The 23,370-nt window shown below is 53.9% G+C and overlaps 7 protein-coding genes across 7 annotated transcripts; 3 read left to right on the top strand and 4 right to left on the bottom strand.

Annotated features, from left to right (window-relative positions):
* Positions 1-1,051: 1,051 nt before the first annotated feature.
* Positions 1,052-3,393, bottom strand: CONPUDRAFT_78164 (uncharacterized protein; the record flags this gene model as incomplete). The annotated part of the gene is made up of 6 exons (XM_007777372.1): positions 1,052-1,090; positions 1,191-1,975; positions 2,028-2,116; positions 2,176-2,811; positions 2,911-3,197; positions 3,253-3,393. 6 exons carry the CDS (start codon positions 3,391-3,393, stop codon positions 1,052-1,054), a joined length of 1,977 nt encoding a protein of 658 aa, XP_007775562.1.
* Positions 3,394-4,114: 721 nt separating this feature from the next.
* CONPUDRAFT_85946 (uncharacterized protein) lies at positions 4,115-6,431 on the bottom strand. The gene is made up of 6 exons (XM_007777371.1): positions 5,997-6,431; positions 5,714-5,920; positions 5,599-5,656; positions 5,499-5,535; positions 5,144-5,418; positions 4,115-5,084 (listed from the first exon to the last, which is right to left on the bottom strand). Exons 1-6 carry the CDS (start codon positions 6,388-6,390, stop codon positions 4,343-4,345), a joined length of 1,713 nt encoding a protein of 570 aa, XP_007775561.1. The 5' UTR covers positions 6,391-6,431; the 3' UTR covers positions 4,115-4,342.
* Positions 6,432-7,978: 1,547 nt separating this feature from the next.
* On the top strand, positions 7,979-10,144 carry CONPUDRAFT_85945 (alpha beta-hydrolase). Its single transcript, XM_007777370.1, has 5 exons — positions 7,979-8,179; positions 8,299-8,445; positions 8,509-9,141; positions 9,234-9,482; positions 9,548-10,144. Exons 3-5 carry the CDS (start codon positions 8,757-8,759, stop codon positions 10,039-10,041), a joined length of 1,128 nt encoding a protein of 375 aa, XP_007775560.1. The 5' UTR covers positions 7,979-8,179; positions 8,299-8,445; positions 8,509-8,756; the 3' UTR covers positions 10,042-10,144.
* Positions 10,145-10,461: 317 nt separating this feature from the next.
* CONPUDRAFT_170217 (alpha beta-hydrolase) lies at positions 10,462-11,855 on the top strand. The gene is made up of 3 exons (XM_007777369.1): positions 10,462-10,867; positions 10,920-11,168; positions 11,232-11,855. The coding sequence occupies exons 1-3, from the start codon at positions 10,489-10,491 to the stop codon at positions 11,708-11,710; spliced, it is 1,107 nt and encodes a 368-aa protein (XP_007775559.1). The 5' UTR covers positions 10,462-10,488; the 3' UTR covers positions 11,711-11,855.
* Positions 11,856-13,646: 1,791 nt separating this feature from the next.
* CONPUDRAFT_85943 (acyl-CoA N-acyltransferase) lies at positions 13,647-15,585 on the bottom strand. Its single transcript, XM_007777368.1, has 4 exons — positions 15,499-15,585; positions 14,613-15,442; positions 14,414-14,545; positions 13,647-14,356 (listed from the first exon to the last, which is right to left on the bottom strand). Exons 1-2 carry the CDS (start codon positions 15,571-15,573, stop codon positions 14,795-14,797), a joined length of 723 nt encoding a protein of 240 aa, XP_007775558.1. The 5' UTR covers positions 15,574-15,585; the 3' UTR covers positions 13,647-14,356; positions 14,414-14,545; positions 14,613-14,794.
* A 2,835-nt stretch (positions 15,586-18,420) lies between these two features.
* Positions 18,421-20,285, top strand: CONPUDRAFT_93981 (uncharacterized protein; the record flags this gene model as incomplete). Its single annotated transcript, XM_007777367.1, has 7 exons — positions 18,421-18,551; positions 18,617-18,857; positions 18,956-19,209; positions 19,280-19,487; positions 19,576-19,645; positions 19,701-19,888; positions 19,947-20,285. 7 exons carry the CDS (start codon positions 18,421-18,423, stop codon positions 20,283-20,285), a joined length of 1,431 nt encoding a protein of 476 aa, XP_007775557.1.
* Positions 20,286-20,296: 11 nt separating this feature from the next.
* Positions 20,297-23,364, bottom strand: CONPUDRAFT_133224 (WD40 repeat-like protein). Its single transcript, XM_007777366.1, has 7 exons — positions 22,425-23,364; positions 21,364-22,368; positions 21,238-21,315; positions 21,161-21,184; positions 21,032-21,097; positions 20,747-20,974; positions 20,297-20,679 (listed from the first exon to the last, which is right to left on the bottom strand). Exons 1-7 carry the CDS (start codon positions 23,310-23,312, stop codon positions 20,491-20,493), a joined length of 2,478 nt encoding a protein of 825 aa, XP_007775556.1. The 5' UTR covers positions 23,313-23,364; the 3' UTR covers positions 20,297-20,490.
* Between the last annotated feature and the right edge of the window lie 6 nt (positions 23,365-23,370).

Below are 23,370 nucleotides of genomic sequence, written 5' to 3'. Positions count from 1 at the left end.
AAGTCGTGTGCGGTATATTGTTCGGGTCAGTGTCTCGCGGTGTTAGGGTAGCGGGGAATTCTAGCGAGGAAAATGCCTGAATTTCTCCGAGGAGACGATGCTGACGCAACAGAAGATTAATCAAATAATGTCAGTGCGGTGCGGAAAAGGACACGGACATGAACGCCTATGAAAACCTGCTGGGCGCTTATTGAACCCTGGGCGCTTTATACCATCTTAAGTCGAGATTGATGCAATCAAAGGCTGTTCTGCGATGGGCATAATTTGACCCCAAAGATGCCAGCGTGGTGCAGCTTTGGCATAAGCGCGCAACTTGGGCAGATTCTACAATCGCACACCTGTGCAGCCTGGTGTTCTCGCGTTTACGCTTGTGGCATAAAATGGCATAAACTCACATGATTTTCAAAAATCAGATCTATCCTTGTGTCATACACGAAAATTCAGGCACTGCATGGTATCAGTAGTATAGAGTACGTAGATCTCACCAAAATATAGAGAACACGAGGGGGAGCACTTTGAGGGCCTAGTTACACGCACTTCAAGTTGCGATGTTGTTGTTGTTGGTCTTTCACTTTTTGGAAGCCATCTAGATCATGCGTTAGAATAGAGGTACCCGTTGTAGCCGTGTTAACTCACCGATTTTTAGCCTCCTTCGAGAACCCCTACATGCTCGGTTCAAAAGCGGGCCGGAACGCTCTCACGGCCGCGTGGCTTCAGGCTCGTGCACCGTGGTACATCCCCTCTACATCAGGCATCGAAGGGGCCCAGCTCAAAATGCATCAGATCGGCGAGGTTGGCGCTTGGGAATACCTACGGCGATGCCGTCTCAGCGCGTTGTAGAGCAGGTCGCGCGACTTTCGGACGAATATCAAATTTAAGAGCAGTCTTGGGCGTTTGAAACCATGGACGTTTTCGACATCCACAATGCCTATACCTCCCTCCCGTCAGCCTTTATTCTTACCCTTATTCATTCTCTTCAACCCATCATTCAACTGTCATGTCCTCCGCCTTTGATCAGGGTAGTTGATAAGTGAAACATGGAACCATACTACTAAGGAGTGCCATCAAAGACGTCACAACGGATGTCAATCTAGAAAATATCTCCTGCGAATGTCACTAAGAGAACGAACATCAATTAATTCTGCTGCATCACATCAAGTGTATAGCCATAGCTATGGTAAGATACTTACGTCGGTGTTCGCTTGGGCTTCGAAGGCTCTCTTGGCTTGCCGAAGCTGTTTTTTGAGCTTGCCTTCGACATCAGTCCATCCTGCACGCCGGTCCTTGATGCTGTCACCAACCTCGACGGCGGCTACCAGATATAAGTAAGCGCGCCGGTATTTTCTCGCCCTGGTGGCGGTCTCAGAGATATGTTGCAACGCTAGAACGAGGTAATGTCTGGCCGCAGATGCTGCCTCGGCCGCATATTCCCCACCTGTTAAATCGTCAAATGCAACCACGGCTGCGGCGAGCTCCGCAACTGCCTCAAAGACAAGACCAGCTCCTATCTTAATACTCGGCACATCACCCTCGCTGACCCTCTCTGCTTTCCTCATGGCACCCTGGACTCTGATGATCGCGATAGTGAGTAAGCGTGAGATAACGTCTGGATGAGTGATTTGACGGAGCTGTGCAGCAGACGTCGTAGGGGATAGACCGGCGGGAGGCTTTTGCAGCGAGTGGAGGCTCTTCAAGGCGTTCCTCTGAGCTAAGACAGTCAATAGCCGCGTGTAAGCCGTGGGTCCAAGCAAGCTTTCAGGGGCCACAAAGTAGTGTTCGATCTCCAATTCGTAGCTGTTTTCTAGCTCGGCCCAGTCTGGCCATTCGTGGATCATTTCTTCGAATGGTCGTTCTTGCTGGCTGGCTCGGTAAGCGATGGGCAGTAAGGAATAGACATCGACGTTTCTGACGCCTGCTGCATCGGCGCCATGAGTTAATGTTGCGACGACCCGAAGGAGGGAAATTCGGGCGCGCCCTGTTGGTAGATGAATCAATACCCCGCTGTTACGCTGAGCGATGTTGCTGACCAGTTGCTGTCTTGAAATCCTCATCGATCTCTTCTTCGTCTATCTGGGACCTTTCCTCGCTAAAGAGGTTATGAGCATCTTCAATACTCCTATAGAACACTGAGATGTCAGCCTTTTGCATTGAAGTATTCGTAGCCATCACACGTACCGATCCATGTCCTCGATATCCTCTACATCCGGCTCAGTTTTCATCCATGCCTCAATGATATTATCGGTCCAGTCTCTGTGCGAAGTAAGAAGCTGCAGAGACTGAAGGAGCGCCTTCCAATCTTTGCCACCCAGCACTTGTTCAGCTGGCGTTGAGATACCAGGAACCAGCATGGAGGAAGGCCACCTGAAAAGGGCCGCCAAGTTGTCGCTAGCTGCGTATGCTGCCGTGCACTCCGGGTGGCAATGAAGTGGTTTAATCAGCAAGCAGTCCATTAACAGGTCAATGATAGATGGCTTCTGCCTGAGAACATCGAGATAATGTCTTGAAGACGGCTGCGTGTTTAACACGATGAGACTACGGGCGGTTTCAAGTGCAGCGCCTTGCGCCTGACCAAAAAGGCGATTCGACATGAGACTTCGAGAGTGTTCATCATCGTTCCACGGATCGTTGCCATCCAATCTTAGCATGCTTTGTTGAAAAATCGTCCTCGGTTCCCTTAGCTGGTCTGAGGTTGCTTCTGGGTCCTGGAGCGCAAGCGTGTACAAGGCCCTAAGTATATCAGCGGTAGTGTCGGATGATAGTCTCTTGATAAGGTACGTCTGTGAAGCTAAGACACCAAGCACCTCTGCCGCTCTGGCGCGAAACAGTAGTGCACAGTGGTTTGTTGTCTAAGCATGTAACTGTTAGCTTTGAAAGCTAAATGCTAACGTTCAGCTACTCGCCGTCAGACACAGTGGAATGATTCCTCCGTCCATGAGCTTGTCTAGGTACTGTTCTCGCTCTTGGATAGTACCATATCGTGCCAACCTGAGCAGCGAGTTCCAGGCCTGCCATTGGTTCATGTAGCCATAATAGAGCGAATACGCTTCTACGAATTCTTCATCAGGAAAGTGTATAAACTGAAGCATGACTTCTGTCATCCCAGCTCGAATGCAAGCTTGGGCGAGCGGATCTAGTGCTGTTCTGTTGGGCCGTGGCTCCCCATCAGGCTCGTCCGGAACATGGATCGCAAGCGCAAGCTAACGTTCGGCAACATGATTAGGGGCGTGTGTGGGTGAGGAAGCCTTTACGTACTACAGCCTCGAATATATGTTTATCGTCTGGTGGAAGACTTCTGAGTGCTTCAAAGAACTTGGATAGGCCCTGCGACAGCTGTGGCTCAGGAGCGGTAAAGAGCTCCTTGTCGGGGGGTAGTATGCTTAGATCTGCGTCCATCCCGTTGGTACTATAGCTGATGTAGATGGATATCGACGAGAACAGTAAAAAATTGATGACAAAATACCGGAGTTCTGAGTTGGGCCCAGCGACAAAGCGTCAGCGCTTCAGTCTTAATCTTGCGGATGGAGGTCGTGTGCGCAAGAAAGTAAAGGGGTGACAGGCGTCGCGTCAGGCGTCGCGTTGCTTGGCGCCGTGATTCTCACGCTCTGCGCCATCCCGCCCTATGCCACGCGTTTGTTCCTACGAGCAGACCCACCTATTACTGGTGCCCCATCGACAAGACAAACTCAGGAGGATCCCGATCCCTTCAACTCGAGTCTATAAATATTCCAAAGTGAGAACTAATGCCTTTTAAAGTCAATCAATGCGCCAGAGAACTCTAATGCCACGGTACCGTGTAGTCCACAATTCATCGATCAGATGGAACGACATCTTCGCAGACCTACTGTTTTTGAACTTCTTGGCCCATCGCCGTCGTCGTTGCAAGCTAAGGTGAACTGCTCAGTGCGCATAGCCCAAGATCGTGCACACAGGCGCAACACACAAGTGCCTCCGCCGTACCTGAAGATACCGGCACAACGATAAGCTCGCGAAAAGGCACGCTCCGCAGCTGCGATGCTGATCCATGATGCCGATAGCAACGCCACTCACTTATCTACAGTCCCAGTGGCGCAGAGGGCGACTCACAAAGGGAGTGGAGCAACGACAAGGTATGAGAGTAAGTGGGATATATATATTTTACGTCGCCGTTATAGATCGTTGCTACTACTACTACCTACGTCATTAGTATGAATCATAATACATGCACCAACAAGTCCTCGTCCAGCGTGAATCGTACCCCAGGGTGAAGAAAATGCGAACGAAACCCCGAAATACTGTAGCAAGTGTCCGTGTACACTCTCTGTGCGTCAGCTAAATAACGTGGGCTATGTACACGACGACCTGTTTAGTTGTCAACGGGGGACTTGCAGCCGAACGACGTCGCTGAGCCGTCCGTGGCGAAGCCAGCCTTGATGGCGGTGATAGATGAGTACATGGCGAGGCCGACAGCCGCGAGACACGCAAAGAAGACGAGGAAGTTGAACGCCTTGAAGAGGATGTTCTTCTTCAGTGCACGCTTCCAGCGGGAGGCCTGTCTCCACGTGTCGACGCGGGAGCCGTGCGGGTTCGCGGGGTCGTACTCGCGGTCGCCCTCGATCGCATCAACCTGCATCGAGTACGCGAGGATCATGATCGCCGGGAACGTGTACGTGAACTGGAAGATGCACGCGGCCGCGATGAGCGACGAGATGTTGCTGAACTGCGGGATCGCGGAGCCGATGACGAAGGCGAGCGACCAATACACGAGCACGGCGACGGCAAAGATCCACTTGCCCTTGGGCGAGCTGTGCTGCGGGAACTTGAGCAGGTTCACGAAGATGTTCTGGTAGAAGATCTTGATTCCGATGTTGCCGTACAACGCGGCGGCGATTAGGCCCGCGGTGAGGGAGATGGCGTTCGTCGCGGTCTGGAGGCCGTACGCAGAGATGCCCTGGTTGGCGGGGTTCATGGTGAACTGGCCCTGGTAGGCGTAGACGAAGATGCCGAAGAACATGTAGACGAAGGTGATGAAGACCTGGGCGCAGGCCATCGCCTTCCAGAAGTCCATGGGCTTGCGCATCTCAGACATGAACTCGGTGAAAATCATACTGAAAATCCAAATCCACTTGAGCACCCATGCGATGGAAAAATATATCTGAATACGTACGCTCCACCGTACGAGAACACAATCTGCATGATACCGTTGAGCTGGGGCTCAAAGGGCTGCCTGTTGATGGCCTGGGTGATGACAGGGGCTGCGTCCAAACCCGATCCGATGTAGTTAGGTAGCGAGTGGGCGACAGAGGCCATCGTCATAATCAGAACGAGGACGTTCATCCAGATCGAGAGCGACGCGAGCCATCCGAACTTGGCGAGGGTGCGGACTTGACCGAGGATCATACCCGCCAACATCCAGACGAGATTGCACACGCTGAAGCAAAGCTATTCATTGCCAAGAACAAGAATTGCACGACACGTCCGATCAGCTGTCATATTACCGGTGGCGAAATGACGGGACTAACCTGGAACTTGGCCATCTGCGACAGACCTTGGCCGTTACTGATTCGGCGTGTCAGTTCCCACGGCGTTTGATGGTGTAGCGCAAAAATGACGATGACTTACCCGAGGATGATGATACCGACGTTGAAGATGAGCTGGAGACTCTGCAAGATGTTGCACACTGCAGCCACGGGTCAGACTCAGCTAGTACTGTAGGATGGGGAAGAAAGCTGCTTACGATGACGGAAGCCACTACCGAGAAGACGATACCCGAGATCACCGAAGGTCCGCGCGGGGTACTTGGTAGAGTCGACCTTCATGAACATCCACCACAAGCAAGCGCCGCTGTACGCTGCCATGAGACCGAAACCGATGAAAGTAGCAACGCCAGGACCGTAGCCGACCTGCTGGAAAGCAAAGGGGGCAGAGTAGGGACCCAAAATATCTATCATATGACAGACGTGTGATCAGTTGATCTCAACTCTAACAGCTGTTGCCATCGGGCGGGTATCGCTGCTCACCGGTCGTGATGAGGTAGAAAACGCTTCCCCACGAGGCAGTGCGGAGAGCACCAGAGGCGTGACGGTACTCGCCAGCAGAGATGACCGCGCTACCCGTGTCGGATCCCTTCTCCTTTTTCTCGTCAGAGGGGCTCTCGGAGGCGGTCTCGTGAGTGGGCGCGGACTTCTTCATCGAGAAGAACCGGAGCCAGGGGTTGGCCGGTCCAGCGGTGGTGTCGGCCTTTTCCTCCTCGCGGCGGATTTTGGCCCAGTACATGTACGTCTCCAGGTTAATTGGCGTGCCATCCGGGAAGAGGTCTGTGTGCGGGGCGACAGCGTCGTCCTCCTCGACCTCGGTGAGGTGGGAGCGGGGGTCATAGGCACCGTCGATGTTAGCGGGCGCGACGTAGGCCATCGTGGCTTGCTATGGACTGGCGAAGCTGGCTAGTGGGTGAGACGAGAGGGCTGACGGGCTGGAGCGTGAGCGTGGGTTTATATGGGGTTGGCTGATTATGTCGGGTGTACCTTGTGCTCCCGTCCCGTTATCGTATGCACCAACGGAGCGCGTGTGCTAACTTTAGCCACATATGACAAGTGAGCAGTGTGCTCCTCCCGGCTCGTTCTCTCTTGCGCCGGCCTCTCCCGTGCCTGGGAGGAAATGAAGGTGGGCTTGACGTCGGGGCGTTTAAAGCCCACCTTGCCTCGACTCTTCTCCGGCCTTCTTGCTTCTGCAACGCATGGGGTCCAGGTGGTGCCATCCTCCAATGTGGCAAGTCGACTGGGATCGAATCTGAACAAACGACTTCGTTTTACCTTTCAGCCCGCCGACTCCCGGAGAACGTTTTTGAGGTGCTACGATCACTCCAAACGACATGTGCAACCGTCAGGAACAAATGAGATAAGACTCTATTCCTTCATGGACGAGCGGTGGTCAGCGAGCGCCGCCAGCCATCAAACGGTGTGATCTCGGCTTCAGACGTCCCCTGGTGACTTGCTAGGTTTTCCTACAGGAACCGTGTCCAGTTCACGACCTGCTCGACTTTGTCTGGATTCATTCACACGGTTCATTCAGACCTGTTCTCCAACGTTCTCCGCCCTTGTTTTGTTAGTTTCTTAGCTGAAAACGAAGGGAGAAGTACCATCATCACCGGCACCAACGCATCGCAGATCCGTCGATCCCCGGGCCCGAATCCACAATGCTTGGCCGATACGGGCGGAATTTGCGACCGCCCCAGGTTTCGCGTGGTCGGCGACTCGGCGTAGAGTGAACGTGGTTAAGGGTGTCATGGGTTCGTCTTACTAGACCCCATCTGTTCGCCTTTGCACATGGTCGTTGTACAGCATGACCGGAGCTCGTATGCATGGTCAGGATCGTCGGACCAGCTGCGTAAAATGCACTATACTGTTTTCATCTTATTTGCGCTGCCGGAACCTCCGTGGATTCTCGGGGGGCACTTTCACGCGGTGCTTCCTCTTGGGCGCCGTCGGGAGGGCCAAGCTCGACGACCAGCCGACATTTCACCCCGCGCGTCGGTTTCGGGCGTCGTCAACATCCGTAGACTGCAGCTGTACGTAGCCGGCACTGTGGTTAGCGCCCGTTGTTCATCCGCAGAAAGACAGCACACGACAATGAAAGAAATATCACCGGCGGTTGATGTGGGCGCCTGCCAGTGTCAGCGATGCCTCTGCACGTCATGATAGATCACGGTTTGCCGTCGCTTCAGCCTGGCAGATGCAAGCTCGCTGCGTGTTTTCAATGTTGAGGGAACTACCGTCGTCAAACCGGAGACCGAAGGAACCTTCAAGGCCAGCGAAATTAGCTGCTGTGGTGGTCATCCAAGTTACGGTGATGTGCATCACACATCGCGTGCGCGGTGGCACGCGGTGAGAGGTTTGGGCGGGCGGGGTCGGGCCGGTGCCGGCATTCTGGCACTGTGAGCCCGAGCCGGGCCCGAGCCGGTCCGTATGTAGCTCGCCAGCGCTCGTTTGCTGCTTGCACTAGTCTTCTCACCGGTCACCCCTCGCTGATTTCATGATCACCTTAAACACAGACAACAAGACCGATAACGGTCTACAAAGAAGTGTTCGATTCCGGAGCGTACCTTCAACATCTTCTGTGTTCGTGGAGTTGAGATTAAGCGCTGAACCGTGTTCGAGGGCTTGAGGTTATAGAAACAAGCCGTGTTTCCGCGTCTTTACCGCAGGTGTGTATCACTGTATGCTTGCTGTCTCTTGATACCTTGCCCGAACGCTTTCAAGCCAGCTTCACCCACTCAACGGTTTCAACCAGCGTTCACGCCGTGACTAATTTCGGTTGACACAGGTATAACGCCAGCGTCAGCATCCTTACGAAGACCAAGCTTTTTTGAGGTTGTCTCGTCATCAAGTGATTCAATGTTTCTTCAACGCTTGCAAAGCCAGGATATACTGCGTGCGAGATACTGAGTTTTGAGTAATAACGGGCGTCACGGTAAGTCTGCGCGATTGCACTTTATTGGTCGACGTCGAACCCAGATGACTCATTGCGATGTAGATACTGAAGCGTCCAAAACTCGGGCATCTGGGACGATTGAGTCATGCATTTGATGAGGACACGCCGAGCGATTCCAAAATCTCAAGTATACTAAGAAGTGAATGTGTGGCCGAACATTACGACTTCGAATCCCGAGTCGTTCACGCATATATATAGGGACCCCCCGATCCATATGACTCTACGTTCACACCTTGAGGTCTCTTCTCACCGAAGATCCTCCCCATCATCATCCTCAACTTCATCTTCTCATGAGCGCCTCGACATTCACTCGCCCCTCCTGGACTGCCGAGATTGAGGCGGGCACCAAGGCCATCCGGGATGCCTTCAAGGTCGCTCCACCCCCTCCGCTCGGAACTGCCAAAACGCCGGCACAGCGCGCTACGCTCCCAAACCCGGCGACGATCCCCGATGGCGTCGTTATCAAGAGTATCATCGTTGTCCCGCACGGCGTGGAGTTCGCCGACGATGGTTCGGGCAAGGCGGCCGTGAGGCTCCCCGAGAGCATTGCGCTCCCGAGTCAGCTGCAAGACGCAAGGATCAGCCCGGAGGCCGTGCCTGTTTTCACTTATGAGCGTAACGGGAGGGCAGCGGCGGTGCAGGTGGAGACTAATGTGATCTTTTGGCTGCATGCAGGTGCGTTCAAGTCTAGCCTTTGTTGTCGCGCCCCTCTCGGCCCTTTATTCTTTATTTGCTGAATCCGTTTCGTCACGCACCGGCACTGGTAGGCGGCAATGTCTCTGGCCACCCTGCCGACTACAACATGCCGTGTCCGCAGTGGGTCCCGACGATCAGCAAGGTCGCGGTGGGCTTCGACGGTGTGATCTTCGCGCCGTCGTACCGCCTCGCTACCACGCTGGAGAACACGTACCCCGCGAACCTGCAGGACATATGGCACGCGTACCAATACGTCCTCGAGCAAGGGTACCAGCCTAAGAACATCCGCTTTGTGGGGGAGAGCGCCGGCGGGAACTCAGGTGCGTTCCGGCGCAATCCTCGAGACGGTCGGCTGACCGACATCCCCGCGCGTTCGCGTTCATAGTGCTCATTCTCACCTACCTCCTCCACCTCCTTTCCAAAACCCTTCCACACAGCATCGCCGCCTTCTGCCCCGCCGCCGACCACGACTACGTCCTCTCCCCGTACGCCGCGGCCCAGGCCGACGCCGATATCTTCCCCATCGGTCTGCACAGGGGCGGCTCGGACCTGTGGCTCCTCGAGCCTGGTGCATTCCCGCCCGAGTCCCTTCCGTCGCGCTTCCAGGGTGTGCCGCCGCGCGATCGTAAGGACCCGCTGATCTCGGCGATGTACATCCCCGTCAAGGACATCGCGGGCTGGCCGAAGACGTTGCTTGTCACGGGCACGGCGGACCAGCTCGTCGATCCGTCGAGGTACATTCATGAGGAGGCGGGAGGGGAGAGTGGCAAGGTGCAGCTGCTTGAGGTGGAGGGAGGGGTACATGGGTTCTGGCATTTCCCGTTCTACGGAAAGGTGAGGGATGATGCATGGGCGGCTGCGGTGAAGTTCATTCAGTAGGCGAGCCTATGGAAAGGAAAGGAAGCTGTTTTGTTATTTGTTGAAGACTGTAAGCAGTTACTGAAATTTGTACCATTACGATTGATAGCATGTACTCACAATTGTGGCACTGTACTGCACCGTCATGCACTCGAATGTGTGTGGAGTCTCACTCGGTCGTATCCCCTCCCTCGAGATACTCCAGAACCCGTCTGCTGTGTGCGAACGTACGAAAATCAACGACGATGACCACCGAGATTGGCGTGACAAACCGCTGTCGTCATTCCACTTGACTAAGACGAACCACCCATCCAGCGCTCGAGCGCGCCGAGCGCTGACGCTGCCGCGACGGCAGCCCATCGTCGGTCCGTATAATGTCCCAACGGCACGCCCCACGGAGGCAAACTCAAAACCTGACCTCGGAACCACCCCACATCCTGTGGCTGTTCAAGCCTGTTCATAGCACCCATGAACTCCTCAGGTCTGAGCCGCCCGTCTTGGACTCCCGAGATCGAAGCTGGGGTCAGAGCTTTCCGCGACGCAGTAAAGAGCTCCCACCGGCAGATAGGCGCTGCTGCCTCTCCCACTGAGCGTGCGACGCTTCCAAGGAGCGAGAACATTCCGGACGGTGTGGCTGTCGACGGCTTCGTCGTTGTTCCTCATGGCGTGCACTTTGCCGGTGGTGACGCGATAAAGACTGTGCAGCTTCCTAAGAGCGTCGTGCTTCCCCCGCAACTGCACGGCCCGCGTATTGCTCCGGATGCTGTACCGTGCTTCACCTACGAGCGCAAGGGACGGTCGGGGACCAAGCCAGAGGAGACGAATGTGATCTTCTTTGTCCATGGAGGTACCTTCTTTTCTTTATGTCGTTCGTCCAGTTCACTTGTACCGTTTTGTAGGTGGAAACGTTGCTGGCCACCCAGCGGATTACGGAACGCCCGGCCCGCGTTGGGTACCAGCCATTAGCAATTTGGCGAAGAGATTCGATGGTTTTGTTGTCGCACCTTCCTATCGGCTAGCTAGCGTGCCAGAGAACACGTACCCTGCCAACCTTCAAGATTTATGGTTCGCATACCAGTATCTGCTTAACCAGGGGTACCAGCCCAAGAACATTCGTCTTGTTGGAGAAAGCGCCGGAGGAAACAGCGGTATGTCTTTCTACCCAGATCTACTGCAAACGTCGCGGGAACTTAAATGAATGCTGAACGAAGTGCTCATCATCACCTACCTCCTTCACCTATACGGACAAGGACTCCCTCACAGCATCGCTGCGTTTGGCCCGGCCGCCGACCACACCTACGAGCTCTCAGACTACGCCAAAGCTCAGGCTGACGTGGACATTCTCCCAATTCAGGGACACATGTCCGCCTCAGACCAATGGCTCTTGGAGCCTGGGACATTCCCCGACCTCCCCGACCGCTTCATAGGCGCAGGAGCTCGGGATAGGAAGAGCCCGCTCATCTCGGCGATGCATATACCAATCAAGGACATCGACGACTGGCCTAGGACACTGATTATCGCCGGCAACGCGGACCAGCTAATCGACCCATCGCGGGTTATGCACCATGAAGCGCCTGGAAAGGTTGAGTTGCGTGAGACTGAGGGTGGCGTGCACGGGTTTTGGCAGCTCCCATTCTACGGGCAGGTGAAGGACAAAGCGTGGGCTGACGTGCTAGATTTTGCGAGATAGACAACAGCACGTATTCATTCGAATCCATCCCTGTCTCTCGTTGATGAGTCGGTGCTGTTGAAGATCTAAGTCACTTCCAAAGCGCACTGCAAGAACATGTATACCTGATTATAATGTACTCAATGCTTTATACGCTAGAGTAATGTTCCTTTGGCCTGATTTTGATGTCATGTACCCGGACCTGGTATATCAAGTCATGTACCTGGACGTGAAATGCGAAACTATGTTCACGATGACGTCAGGTGGCGTCGGTGCTTGGAGAGGGCTCCACCCCCAACAAATAAATGCAAATGTTGAACTTGGTCTTCTCGCGTTCTTTTCTTCCTTCTTGATATCTCTATCGACCTCTGCCATTTCATCCTTCTTCTTGTCCACCGCATTCGCACCTCACGCCAACCTCACGCTCCCTGCTATTGGTTTTCCATGGCAGCTCCGGACCCAGACTGTGCTTGTCCTATTAAGTACGTTCTCCTACACTGGGCTGACCTTTTGTCACTCAACATATTCGATTCACCAGCAGAAATGACTCTATACTGATGTGAAGCACCCCCAACCACCACCCACATCTTTGCCTCTTCCCCCAACGGTGTTTCCTTCCTTCCAATATTGCACAAGTTGACGCCAACATCATGTGCACGCAGGTTAACCTTCATGGGTGGGTGATCAAGGCTCTCTCGGTGAGTGCGACACAGTTCGCGTAGCTTGAATTGATTGGCTGACTGACATAGGCACTGATCCCGACACAGGATGGTCAACGCTATCGCCGTCAGCGGGCTCGCGTGAGTGTACCGCAACAACGCTTACACCTAGATGAATCTCCACACACTTGAACTCCTCCTGTGCTTGAGAAAGCTCACGTAACGACTCAAGTCCTCGCTTAGAGGTCCCAGTAGCGGCAGTGGTATGAGACTGGTGGAGAGAGCAGCCATCCATCGTATTCGGTATGCTTCTTTACTTCTCATTGTTTTGTTTACTTACTTTCACTATCATCTAGCAAGTGCCTACTTTGGCCCGTTCCGTCAATACGTTATCCGCGAGAGAGGATCCTCGACTGGCAGCTCCCGCCGCAGCGCTTAAGAACGGTCCGTGTCCGCACACCTTGACGGCAACATTACTGACAGCTCGGATAATGACGGCGGCAGCAGCCTTGTGCTTGTTCCACCGAAGAATCTTCAGGAGGTGGGAGGTTCAGGGTCGATTGTAGTTCTCTGTGTATTGAGTAGATCAGCCAATTGCTTGTATAGAAATACATGAATGTCATCGCATTTGCAGTCATTTTTGCTTGCTTTTTCGTGTGATAATCACTATACTTTGCCATTATAACTATTGGCTTCATGTTCAGGCCCACCCTGTCGTTTCAAGAGTAATGTTCTTTTGACCATGAGAAAGTACATTGAATCATCCGAAAACGTCCATAGTTGGATCTCGGCAAAGTCCATTACTCTCATGAAACATCTACATTATTACTATACTCCGAAGACATGAATATTACATGAAAACTACTAACGTACGGGTGTGATTTACGTTCATGAGTTTCAGGTATCTCTGTCCTCACAGTGTATAGAGCCATCTCTGTCGAGCTGCAGCAGTCAGAATAAGTGCAAGAGAATATCGTTGAGATTCAAGCTCAAGCCTAGTAGATATAACCTGAACGAGGATGAGCATCGCCACGATTGTCGATATCGTCAATGTCGCACGCGCAGGAAACGACTCGAGCGACGCGACACGCGGCCACTGTTTCTTCCCTCCCTATTCCTCCTCCACTTATGCAGGCGACCAAGTGTATCAAATGCCCAATACTCGCTAGAGAAATTCATTGGTGAATCCTCCATGATGCCAACGCTCCACGGACAAGTTTGAGAGAGCTCTCACTTCGAGTAACAAGCGGTCCTTTGGGTGGCTGTCAGGCACTCAACACGGCGTTGAATGGCCACTGGGATGTTATCGGTAGGTATTGGACTCTATAGACTTGAATGACTGAACTATATCTCTACCTACGCTTATGACTGGTATGCATGCCTATGCGTAATTCTAGTTCATTTCACTCGCTCCATCTGCGCCAGAATCCGCTCCCTCTCCCTCTCCCAATCATCCCAGCAAATAGCCAACATCGCCGAATGCCTCCCCACGTTCTTCTCCTTCGGATCCCCCTCCCGCGTCTGCACACCCACCTTCGCGTCCGGCAGCACCCTGTCCCACCTCAGCGTCCCCTCTCTCACGAAGCCCATGCGCTCCGCCAGTCTAATGCTCGGTGCATTCTCCGCGTGCGCCTGCCACTGCACCCGCCTCAGCCCTAGCCCGCCGTCGCGCGGCAGGTCAAGCCCGTACTGGAGCATGAGCCCGACCGCGTTCGTCGCGACGTGCGTGCGCTGGAACGCGGGGAAGATGACGATGGAGCCGATCTCGGCCTTGAGGTGCGCCGCGTTCGCGTATATCCAGCCGACGATGCCCGCGAACGCGGGGTCTCCGGTCGTGGTCTTGTCGTGGATGGCGTAGAGCGCCCAGCCGGGGTCCTGTGCGAAGGTGATGGACAGGAAGGACTCGAGGTTCTCTCTGGTGCTGCCGTGGGGCATGAAGTTGTATATCTCGGGGTTTGCCTCTGCGTATTCGAACATGGTTTCCGCGTGTATGGCGGGCTAGTCATCGGTGAGCAATTGGATCCAGCACGAATCATGGCGGGTTGCTTACAATGAACGGCGTTAGCTTGACGCGTTCGTTCTCGACGTCGCGAAGCGGGAAGACGAAGTTAGCGTTGATGTCTTCCATTTTGGTTCCTCGATGTGGACTAACAAAGGGCGCGATGTGATTGAGCAACGGAAGGATTCCTGTGACGGGGTAAGTGATGTGCTCGAAACTGCCGACTTTATGCCGTTTGCTGACGGTGACTCATCGCGACTCGTAGTTGTCAATGGAGTTAAAGCCGATCATCATGCTTCAAATACGTGGATGCGGTGGATGCAGAGCCTCAAATGTTTCAAGGACTCCTGTAGCTTTGGATCATATTTGCTGATTGCCGCGTCACGGTTTCTTAGGAAGAGCCCGGATCCAGGTTTACAACGAATGACACCGCGATCTCTACTTCCTCTACTTTGCCAGCTTTCTGTCCATCATCGTCAAAACCCTTTCCTTCTCCCTCTCCCAATCATCCCAACAAATGGCTAACATCGCCGAATGTCTCCCTACCTTTCGCTCGTGCGGATCGCCCTCGCGCGATTTCATACCCACAACTTTGTCGTCCCTTAACACACGATCCCATCGTAGCGTGCCCTCACGTACAAATCCCATCCGCTCCGCGAGGCGAATGCTCGCCGCGTTCTCGGTGTGCGCCTGCCACTGCACACGCCGCAGGCCCAGCCCACCCGCGCTCGGCAGCTCGAGCGCGTACTGGAGCATCAGGCCGACTGCGTTCGTCGCGATGTGCGTGCGCTGGAACGCGGGGAAGACCACCGCGAAGCCCATTTCGACTTTGAGATGGACCGCGGACGCGTTGAGCCAGCCGAAGACGCCTGCGAAAGCTCCTTCCTGCCCTACACTTGACTCATGAGTCAGAGCGGGGTCGGCGGGGCGGGTTTTGTCGATGATCGCGTAGATCGCCATGCCTGGATCGGGCCCGATGCGCTCGTAGAGGAGCGCGGTGATGGAGTCTGGGGAGCCACCGAAGGGGAGGAAGTCAAAGAGCTGCGGGTTGGAGTCGCATATTCTACAAAGGGCGTCTTTGTAGATGGCGGGCTGGTGGATTGGGTAAGTTGGAGAATGCAAGAACGTGGAGAGGGAAGGTTGCTGGCCTTGAGAGGCGTCAGCTTGACGCGTTCGTTCTCGAGTTCGCGAAGGGGAAAGGCAAAGTTGGCGTTGATATCTTCCATTGTGGTTGTGGGGAGTACCGGGGAGTTGCTGTGCTTAGCCAACAGCGAGCGCCCAGGGCGCTCACGACCTTGGCATCAGCACAATGTGACTCACGGACGACGTCTTCGGCCGGTGGTCCGAACAACGGGCGTTTTGACACTGACAGTGACGACTGAATCTGTCAATCACCGAATACGCCCACCGATGTCAATGAACATCAAATGGGTTGAAGTGGGTTGACCAGTGATTGTGCTCGTACAAAGAGTTGAAACCTAGCGAAACCCGTAATTAGCATGCTTATTTGCTATTAATCGTATATACAAGCAGATGGTCGGCTTTTGTTTGCCGTTGCTTGGTTGTAGACTCCTTTGCTCTTCACAGCACCCCCGGTCGCTGCTCCGAAAGACTGAATGCAGGACCGGGGGAAACACTTCCGCATCCGTTTACGAACTGATATTGAATGCGGGCCTCCTCAGCTCATGCCCACAAGACGACGGGATCGACCGGTTCGTTGAAGCAGAATTGTTCGAGTATGAATTGTATTGAATGGTAGAATACGTTGACCAATCGGAACGTACGTTTATATCCCCTCTGTCGATGCATTTTCAAGATACAGAGCCCTGCATCCCCTAAGGTCCGAATGTATTCAGACAATTTCCCGATGTGTTAAGCCCCTGGGCTTTTTCATCTACAAGAGTTCGCCCAAATCTTCCAGGCCCTCCTCATCTCCCCCCACCTTGCCTTTCTCTTCCTCGTCCTTATCATCATGTGAGTTGTAGTATCCCCACGCACGAGAGCATCGTCGTCGTTAGCCACGAGAATTATCGCCAGGCTAGGGCGAGCGATGAAACATGTAATGTGGTACAAAAATGATACTGTGTTCCCCTCCATTGCCGTCTAAATGCCGAAGTGTAACTGAGGCGTGTCTTGTGGATTAGAGGCAGGTGGAGTAGGACATGGCCAGGTCGCCAATGTGTATTTAGTCAAGGATCTGCCTTTGTGCAACGAGGACTAGAGACAGTAGGATCCGGGCAGATCGTTGCCAGATACATAGGCGGCGAGAAAACAGGCAGTCTGGAGCAAAAAAAAACGCGTCAGAGTACGATACGCACGTTTCTCGAGGTCATAAATGAAGAGCACGATACTAACGCTGATGTCATCTAGCAAATATTATGGGTGCGGCGCTTGCCATAGCGAACACTATCCAATCTGTGGGGTGGCGGGATCCTCTGTATGGACTACAAGTGTAGCGAGATCTGCTAGACGAAGATAATTTATGTGTCATTGCGAGCTGGCGGCATTATGCATAGACGAGATTTCAGGTCCGTGTATGAAATGTCCCGCACAGACGACCGTTTTGTTCTGTTTTCTTCAAGTTTTCTTTGCCACATTCTTCTATGTAGACTTTTAGAGTTTGACGACGCCAACTCCACGTGCCTGACTCTTATCTTATTGCCAGGCAAGGCAAGTATGACGGCGAGTGTGCGCTCCACCCCCAGATGCTCTCGGGTCCCGCGCTGCTGGTCACAGCTTCTGGATTCTCCACATTCCCGGAACTTGTTTGTACATTCTGCGGTGTTGTCCTTGTGCGTATGACCGCGAACTGACCTCACTGATCTCACCAGGCCCATCCTCGGCCTCTCGCCGTGTGACTCTGGATATCTCGATGGTGCCCTCTCCCAGGCCAAGCACGGCCACTCCAGGCCAAGCCGTGCGTCATAGGGCCCCAGGGCAGAATGCTCTGAGGATATAAGACGCATGCTGGCCACCCTGTGAACACCATTCTTCCAACTCACACCAACATCCTCGATCACACATACCCGAGACATCTTATCCACCCACTCAAGCTAACCAATCTTTACAATGGTGAGCCTTGCTTCCATTTCTCCTGGGAGGCAAAGCGGCTCCTGGTCCCGGGTAAATCTTCCGATAATGCTTGTGCTAACTCCAATGTTCGCAGGGATCCATATTCTCCGCCATTGGTTCTGGCATTAATGCCGTCGTTTCCGCCATCGCAGGAGTTATCATGGCCATCGTCGGGGCTATCACCACTGTGCGTTTCCTCTCCCTACTATTCTACTACTGTCGGTCCCGAGAAAAATCTGACATGCCATATCTACTCCACAGGTTATCGTGGTGATATTTGACGTCATCGTTGACATCCTTTGCTGCCGCTGCTTCGGCTCTCGCCGATCTGGAATGCGTTCGGGCCGTAGGCGCAGAGGTGCATTCTAGGTGCTCCGGGGCGACGCGGGCCCTGGGCCGTACGAATGGGGAGATTGAGAGAAAGAGATGGTAGCGCGAAGAGAGGGTGATGATACCTCACGACCCGGACTCGCTGAAAGCGTCTAACGTTATTCTGTGTATGCTAAACATCCACCTTACTTACCCTTACTATACTCTTCACTGTATCCACTAGTTACATAGACGCTTCATATACATGAATCTCGATTCAACAGCATGCCTGAGATGTGAGCTGTTCAAAGATGCATCGAATGCAGTACATTGGCAAATATTTTGTATTGGAACCCGATCATATTGCCTGTGTAACTCACTTCTGAGGGGAAAAGAGTCTGTCTCAAGAACATTGTCAGTCAAAATCATGTTATGGATCAAGGAACGAGTTGTTATGGCACGGAAACTGAACAAACGAGATATTGAGACGGGAGACGAGCTTCCACGTCACCAAGCTCGTGGTGGCGGTAAATTACGGTGGCTGTGCAGCGGGACGGTGAAGACGTGTCGCGCCGAACCGCGCGTCTCCTTTTCTCAATCCCTCTCCTCCTTCGTTTAACTTGCCGTCTCTCGCCCTTTTCTGTTCGGGGAAAGGAGTCGACACAACTTCTGACCAGAGGTAGCAAGGAAACATGGACTTGCTCCATACCCAGCTCGCCGTGGTGCAGCGCCAGCTCGCGTTTGTCGCGACGGACCCAATCGACTGGAAGCTCTACGTCCAGGCGTTCTCATGGACTGTTACGTTCTTTGAGTCGTACCTCCTGTGCGTCCACCTTCCCCTTTTCTCTTCGGCGTTGGCATCTAACGCGGTGCGGTGGGCTACGACAGGTTGCGGCAGTTTCCGCTGTACTCGAAGACATCCCCACCGGACGTGCTCGCGGCGCACTTTGACGAAGAGACGTTCGCAAAGAGCCAAGCGTACGGCCGGGACAAGGCGCGATTCTCCCTCGTCAGCGGACTCTACAAGCAGGCGCTGGACTCCCTGCTGCTACAGTATGGGTTCTATGGATGGGCATGGGACGTCGCCGGGCGGGGCATCGGGCAGTTTGGGTATGGGCCCGAGTACGAGGTGTGTATAGTTTTTCTTCTCCTCCCCCTCCCCCTCTCCCCCCTTTCATCCACCTTCCTGGTCAAAAGCGAGCATAAACTGATGGTACCGGCGAGCAGATAACGCAAAGCATCGTCTTCGCGGCCGTCCTTGTGCTCTCGAGCTCTATTCCGACGATCCCGCTCTCGGTGTATCAGACGTTCGTCCTCGAGGAGAAGCACGGATTCAACAAGACAACTCCCGCCCTCTTCGTCGCTGACCTCGTCAAGGGTTGGGCCCTCGGACTCGCCATCGGCGCCCCGTTCCTCTCCGCCTTCCTCTACGTGTTCAAGTGGGCCGGCGACCGCTTCGTGCCGTGGCTCATGGCTTTCTTGTAAGTCGCCTATTCTCACACTGATGCTTTCCGACCGCGCTCACCGGATCTTGTGACTTGAAACATCAAGGCTTGTCTTCCAAATGAGCATGGTGGTCATCTACCCGACGCTCATCCAGCCGCTCTTCAATAAGCTTTCTCCTCTTGCGCCGGGTGAGCTCCGCACGCGCACCGAGGCGCTGGCGGCGCGTCTCCAGTTCCCGCTCAATCACCTGTACAAGATCGACGGTTCGAAGCGCTCGAGCCACAGCAATGCGTACTTCTTCGGTCTTCCCTGGGTGCGTTTTTTTTTGCTCGCTCCAGCCATATGGGAGTGGCAGCACCGGAGAGGTGTGGTGCTGACATGCCATTTTTCTTTGGATATAGAGCAAGCACATTGTTATCTTTGATACCCTCATCAAGGAGAGTAAGCCTGATGAGGTCGAGGCTGTCCTTGGTGCGTTTCCCTTTACTTGTCGCTGCGCGGGACTCTGACTCTCATGTACAACCAGCACACGAGTTGGGCCATTGGCACCACGCACACCCGACCAAGTTCCTCGTCATCTCCCAGGCGCACATCTTCACCGTTCTCGCGCTCTTCCCGGCGTTCCTGCACGCCCCTGCCTTCCTACGCGCTTTCGACTTCTCTCCCGCTGTCGCCGTTCAGGGACCGACTATCGTCGCTTTCCTCATGTTCCAGGTTTGTCCCCTCACTCAAACCCACAACACTCATAGCCTAACCCACGTCCTCTATCTAGATGATCCTCATGCCGCTCGAAGCCGTCGTCAGCATCGCGATGAACGCCGTCTCGCGGCACTTTGAGTGGCAGGCCGACCGCTTCGCATGCGACCTCTACCCACGCTTCTCGTCCCCTTCTGCGCTCGCCAACGCGTCCGAGACGGAGAAGGCCGAGGTCGAGGGTATGCGCGATATGGGCGACCGTCTCGCGAAGGCGCTTATTACGCTGCACGTTAAGAACCTGAGCACGGTCTGGGTGGATTGGATGTACAGTGCGTATCATCACTCGCACCCGACGCTGACGGAGCGGCTGCGAGCGCTTGAGGGATTCAGGCTTGAGAGGGCGAAGAAGGAGTAGAGGAGTAGGTTATGCGTTGAGTGGTGTAGTCAATACAAGATGAGGCGAGTGACAATGGAATGCAGGATCAATTATTATTCCGTGCCTCAGCCCCCTTTGACCCTTCCTGCAACTTAGTTATCACCCAACGCGTAGAGTCTCAAGAATACGAATGGATGCCAGTAAAGGGGAAGGTCCGAATTATAGCGCCATCTCAAGTCCCGAATCACTTACAACATGGCAAACACAAGCAGAAGCATATGGTATCAACGAGGCCGTGTTCACTTTCATCGTCACTACTTGAGTTGTCGTCTGGCCTGTTGGAGCCTGTTGGCGAGTTTCTTTCTTCGTCTGATTCTGGCTCGGCTTGCGAGGGGAGCCTGGCGCGTGGATCATCTCCTGCGACCAACACGCGCTGAACATAAGAATAAGGAGATCTGGTGCAACCGAATGAATATGTAGAAAGGAACATGAGGACGCACCAGCTTGTCACGAGCTGTAGGGACCTTTGTTGCGGTTGCGCGGCGCCTTGGCATGCGAGCGAGCGCGTGCTCTGTATTATCAGTGTTTGTAGTCCTTTCTTTTAGGTTCCGGCTGCTTCGCCGCCGCCAAAGACGTCCGAGCGTGTTGGTTTTGTGGTTGGGTTTGCCAACGTTCTTCTCTTTCTGCTTTCTCCCACCCTTTCCTTGCCTTCTTGATGGGCCCTCGAGCTAAGAACTGTTTAAATCGAAGGAAGAGTGGTGTTGGGCTTGGAGATAATGACTTACGTCTGCATCGTCCCAAAAGCCCTTGAACTTTGAGGTTGGCTGCTTTTTACGAATTGTCGCAGGCATCTACCGGAGAAAAAAAAAGTCGCAGAGCTCGTTATATTCCATTTCCCAAGTTTCGTGACTTACGTTCATGATACTGTCATCCATACTCTGCTCAAGAAGTCACAACGAGACGATGAAATATTAGGCCACTTGACACTTACAGATTGCCGCCTTACTCCGTCACGTTTACGTGTCTCCGCTCCAACATGCGAGTTATCTTGTGTCCCTTCGACACTTGGCTATACAATCGTTAGAGCGAGCTCTAGAGATCCCATCAAACACTTTACCTCTTCTTCTACTGGTAGAGAAACCGCGCCCGTAGCCGTATCCCACACGCGCAGGGTGTGATCCAAGGATCCGCTGGCGATGCGCTTTCCGTCTGGGGAGAAAGCAGCAGCTCGGATGCCCCTTTCGTGGTCTTCTAGAGGCCCCAGTAGGTGTTCCCCCGTTGATGCATCCCATAACCATATCGTCCAGTCGTGAGCACCTGCGGTCAGCAGTTTTGTACCGTCTGGCGACCAGTCTACCGCGCCTATTGGGCCTGTGTGGACACGGATAGGATCCAACACTGAGGTGCCGGTTGTGATGTTCCAAATGCGGGCGGTGAAGTCATCTGAGCCGCTTATGAGACGCGAACCATCGGGAGAAAAGCTGAGTGCACGAACAGGCCCATCGTGCTTGAACGGCCCCGCCAGTCGTTCATACGTTTGCGTGTCCCAGACGTAGATAGAGGTATCGTCCCCGCCGCTCGCCAGCTTGCTTCCGTCTTTCGTCACATCGAGCGAGCGAACAACGTCACCATGCGCAACAAGAACGTGCTGGACCTTGCCAGTGAGCGCATCCCAAGCACGCACTGTTTTGTCCTTGCTTCCGCTGAAAACTCTAGAACCATCGGGAGACAGTTTGACAGCGTAGACCGCTCCATCATGGCCAGTGAGAGGCTTAGTGAGAGGCTTAGTCAGTGGCTGCATCGATTGGGTGTCAGAAAGGAGGATAGTCTGATCGTCTGATGCCGACACAAGCTTTGTTCCGTCCGCAGAAATGGATAGTGCGTTAACAATTCCATGGTGGCCCGATATCTCTCCGACCTGTAAGCCGGTCTGCACGCTCCAGACACGTACAAGAGGCTCTTCCCCGGCACTTGCGATACGCCCACCATCTGGAAACCACACCAAAGCTAAGATGGCAGCTCCCGCTCGCATCTTCCCCGCCACGCCCGATATCAGGGGCTTTTCTGGGTTGTCAAGTTTTTCTTTCAGTTCGTTGACAGCGGATTTGTCTTCGTCAGAAAGCTAAACCAAGCTGGTTATCGGAACGGTGTACTTGATTTGGACCATATAGTACTTACCTGTGGGAGTAATACCTTGCCTGTCGTTGCATCCCAGACTTGGACTCGGGGATGATGTCCAAAATCAGTCGACACAAAGAGCTTTCCGTCAGGGGAATATGAGACACTCCATATGTTCTCCAAATGTGCATAAAGCGGTCCATTGAAAAGAGTCTGGCCCCTGCTGACGTCCCAGACGCGAACTGTCTTGTCAGTGGAGCCACTGATGATGCGCGTGCTATCGGGTGACCACGCCACGGTGGTAACCCAGTCCTTATGGCCTCGAAACGGACTCTTTGCGGCCTTTCCTGTCTGTGAATCCCATAGCCGCAGGCTACGGTCATCCGAGCCGCTCGCAAGGAAGGAACCGTCTGGAGAGTACGAGACTGTGTTGACCTCGCCTCGGTGTCCTTCGATGAGCAATGTTGCGATGTCAGGTTTCGTCAAGTCAAAGATGCGAACCTTGCGGTCAGCACAGCCGGTCGCCACTCTTTTGCCGCTTGGTTCCCAGGCTACGGAGCGGAGCAGGCCATCATGGTCTTCGTACGCGACCTTCATCGTTAGCCTGGCTGCGTCCCAGATCTCGAGTCTCTGGTCTTTGCCACCTCTAGCGATGAAGTGTCCGTCTGGAGAATACCGAACAGCCATTAAAAAACCTTCATGGTGCGCTAGAACCTGAACAGAGGCCGTTCCAGCGTTCTCAACATCCCAAAACCGCACAATAGCATCATCACCCGTAGATGCAAGAGATCTTCCATCTGGGGAGTAGGCGATGGAGTTGACATGGCCTGTATGATCGCTCATCGCGCCACCTACTTGCCTCCCCGACTTTGCATCCCAGATGCGGACCGTTGCATCCAGAGAGCACGTTGCAATGCATTGGCTATCGGGTGAGTAAGTCACGCACATGATACCCTCTGTGTGGCCTTTGAAAGGCCTGAAGTCGCCTTCTTCTGCGTTGACATCC

This window comes from Coniophora puteana (assembly GCF_000271625.1).
Source record: "Coniophora puteana RWD-64-598 SS2 unplaced genomic scaffold CONPUscaffold_21, whole genome shotgun sequence".
Classification (NCBI taxonomy): Eukaryota; Fungi; Basidiomycota; class Agaricomycetes; order Boletales; family Coniophoraceae; genus Coniophora; species Coniophora puteana.
Note: the sequence above shows the minus strand (reverse complement) of the source record. Positions and strands in the feature narration are given on the sequence as shown.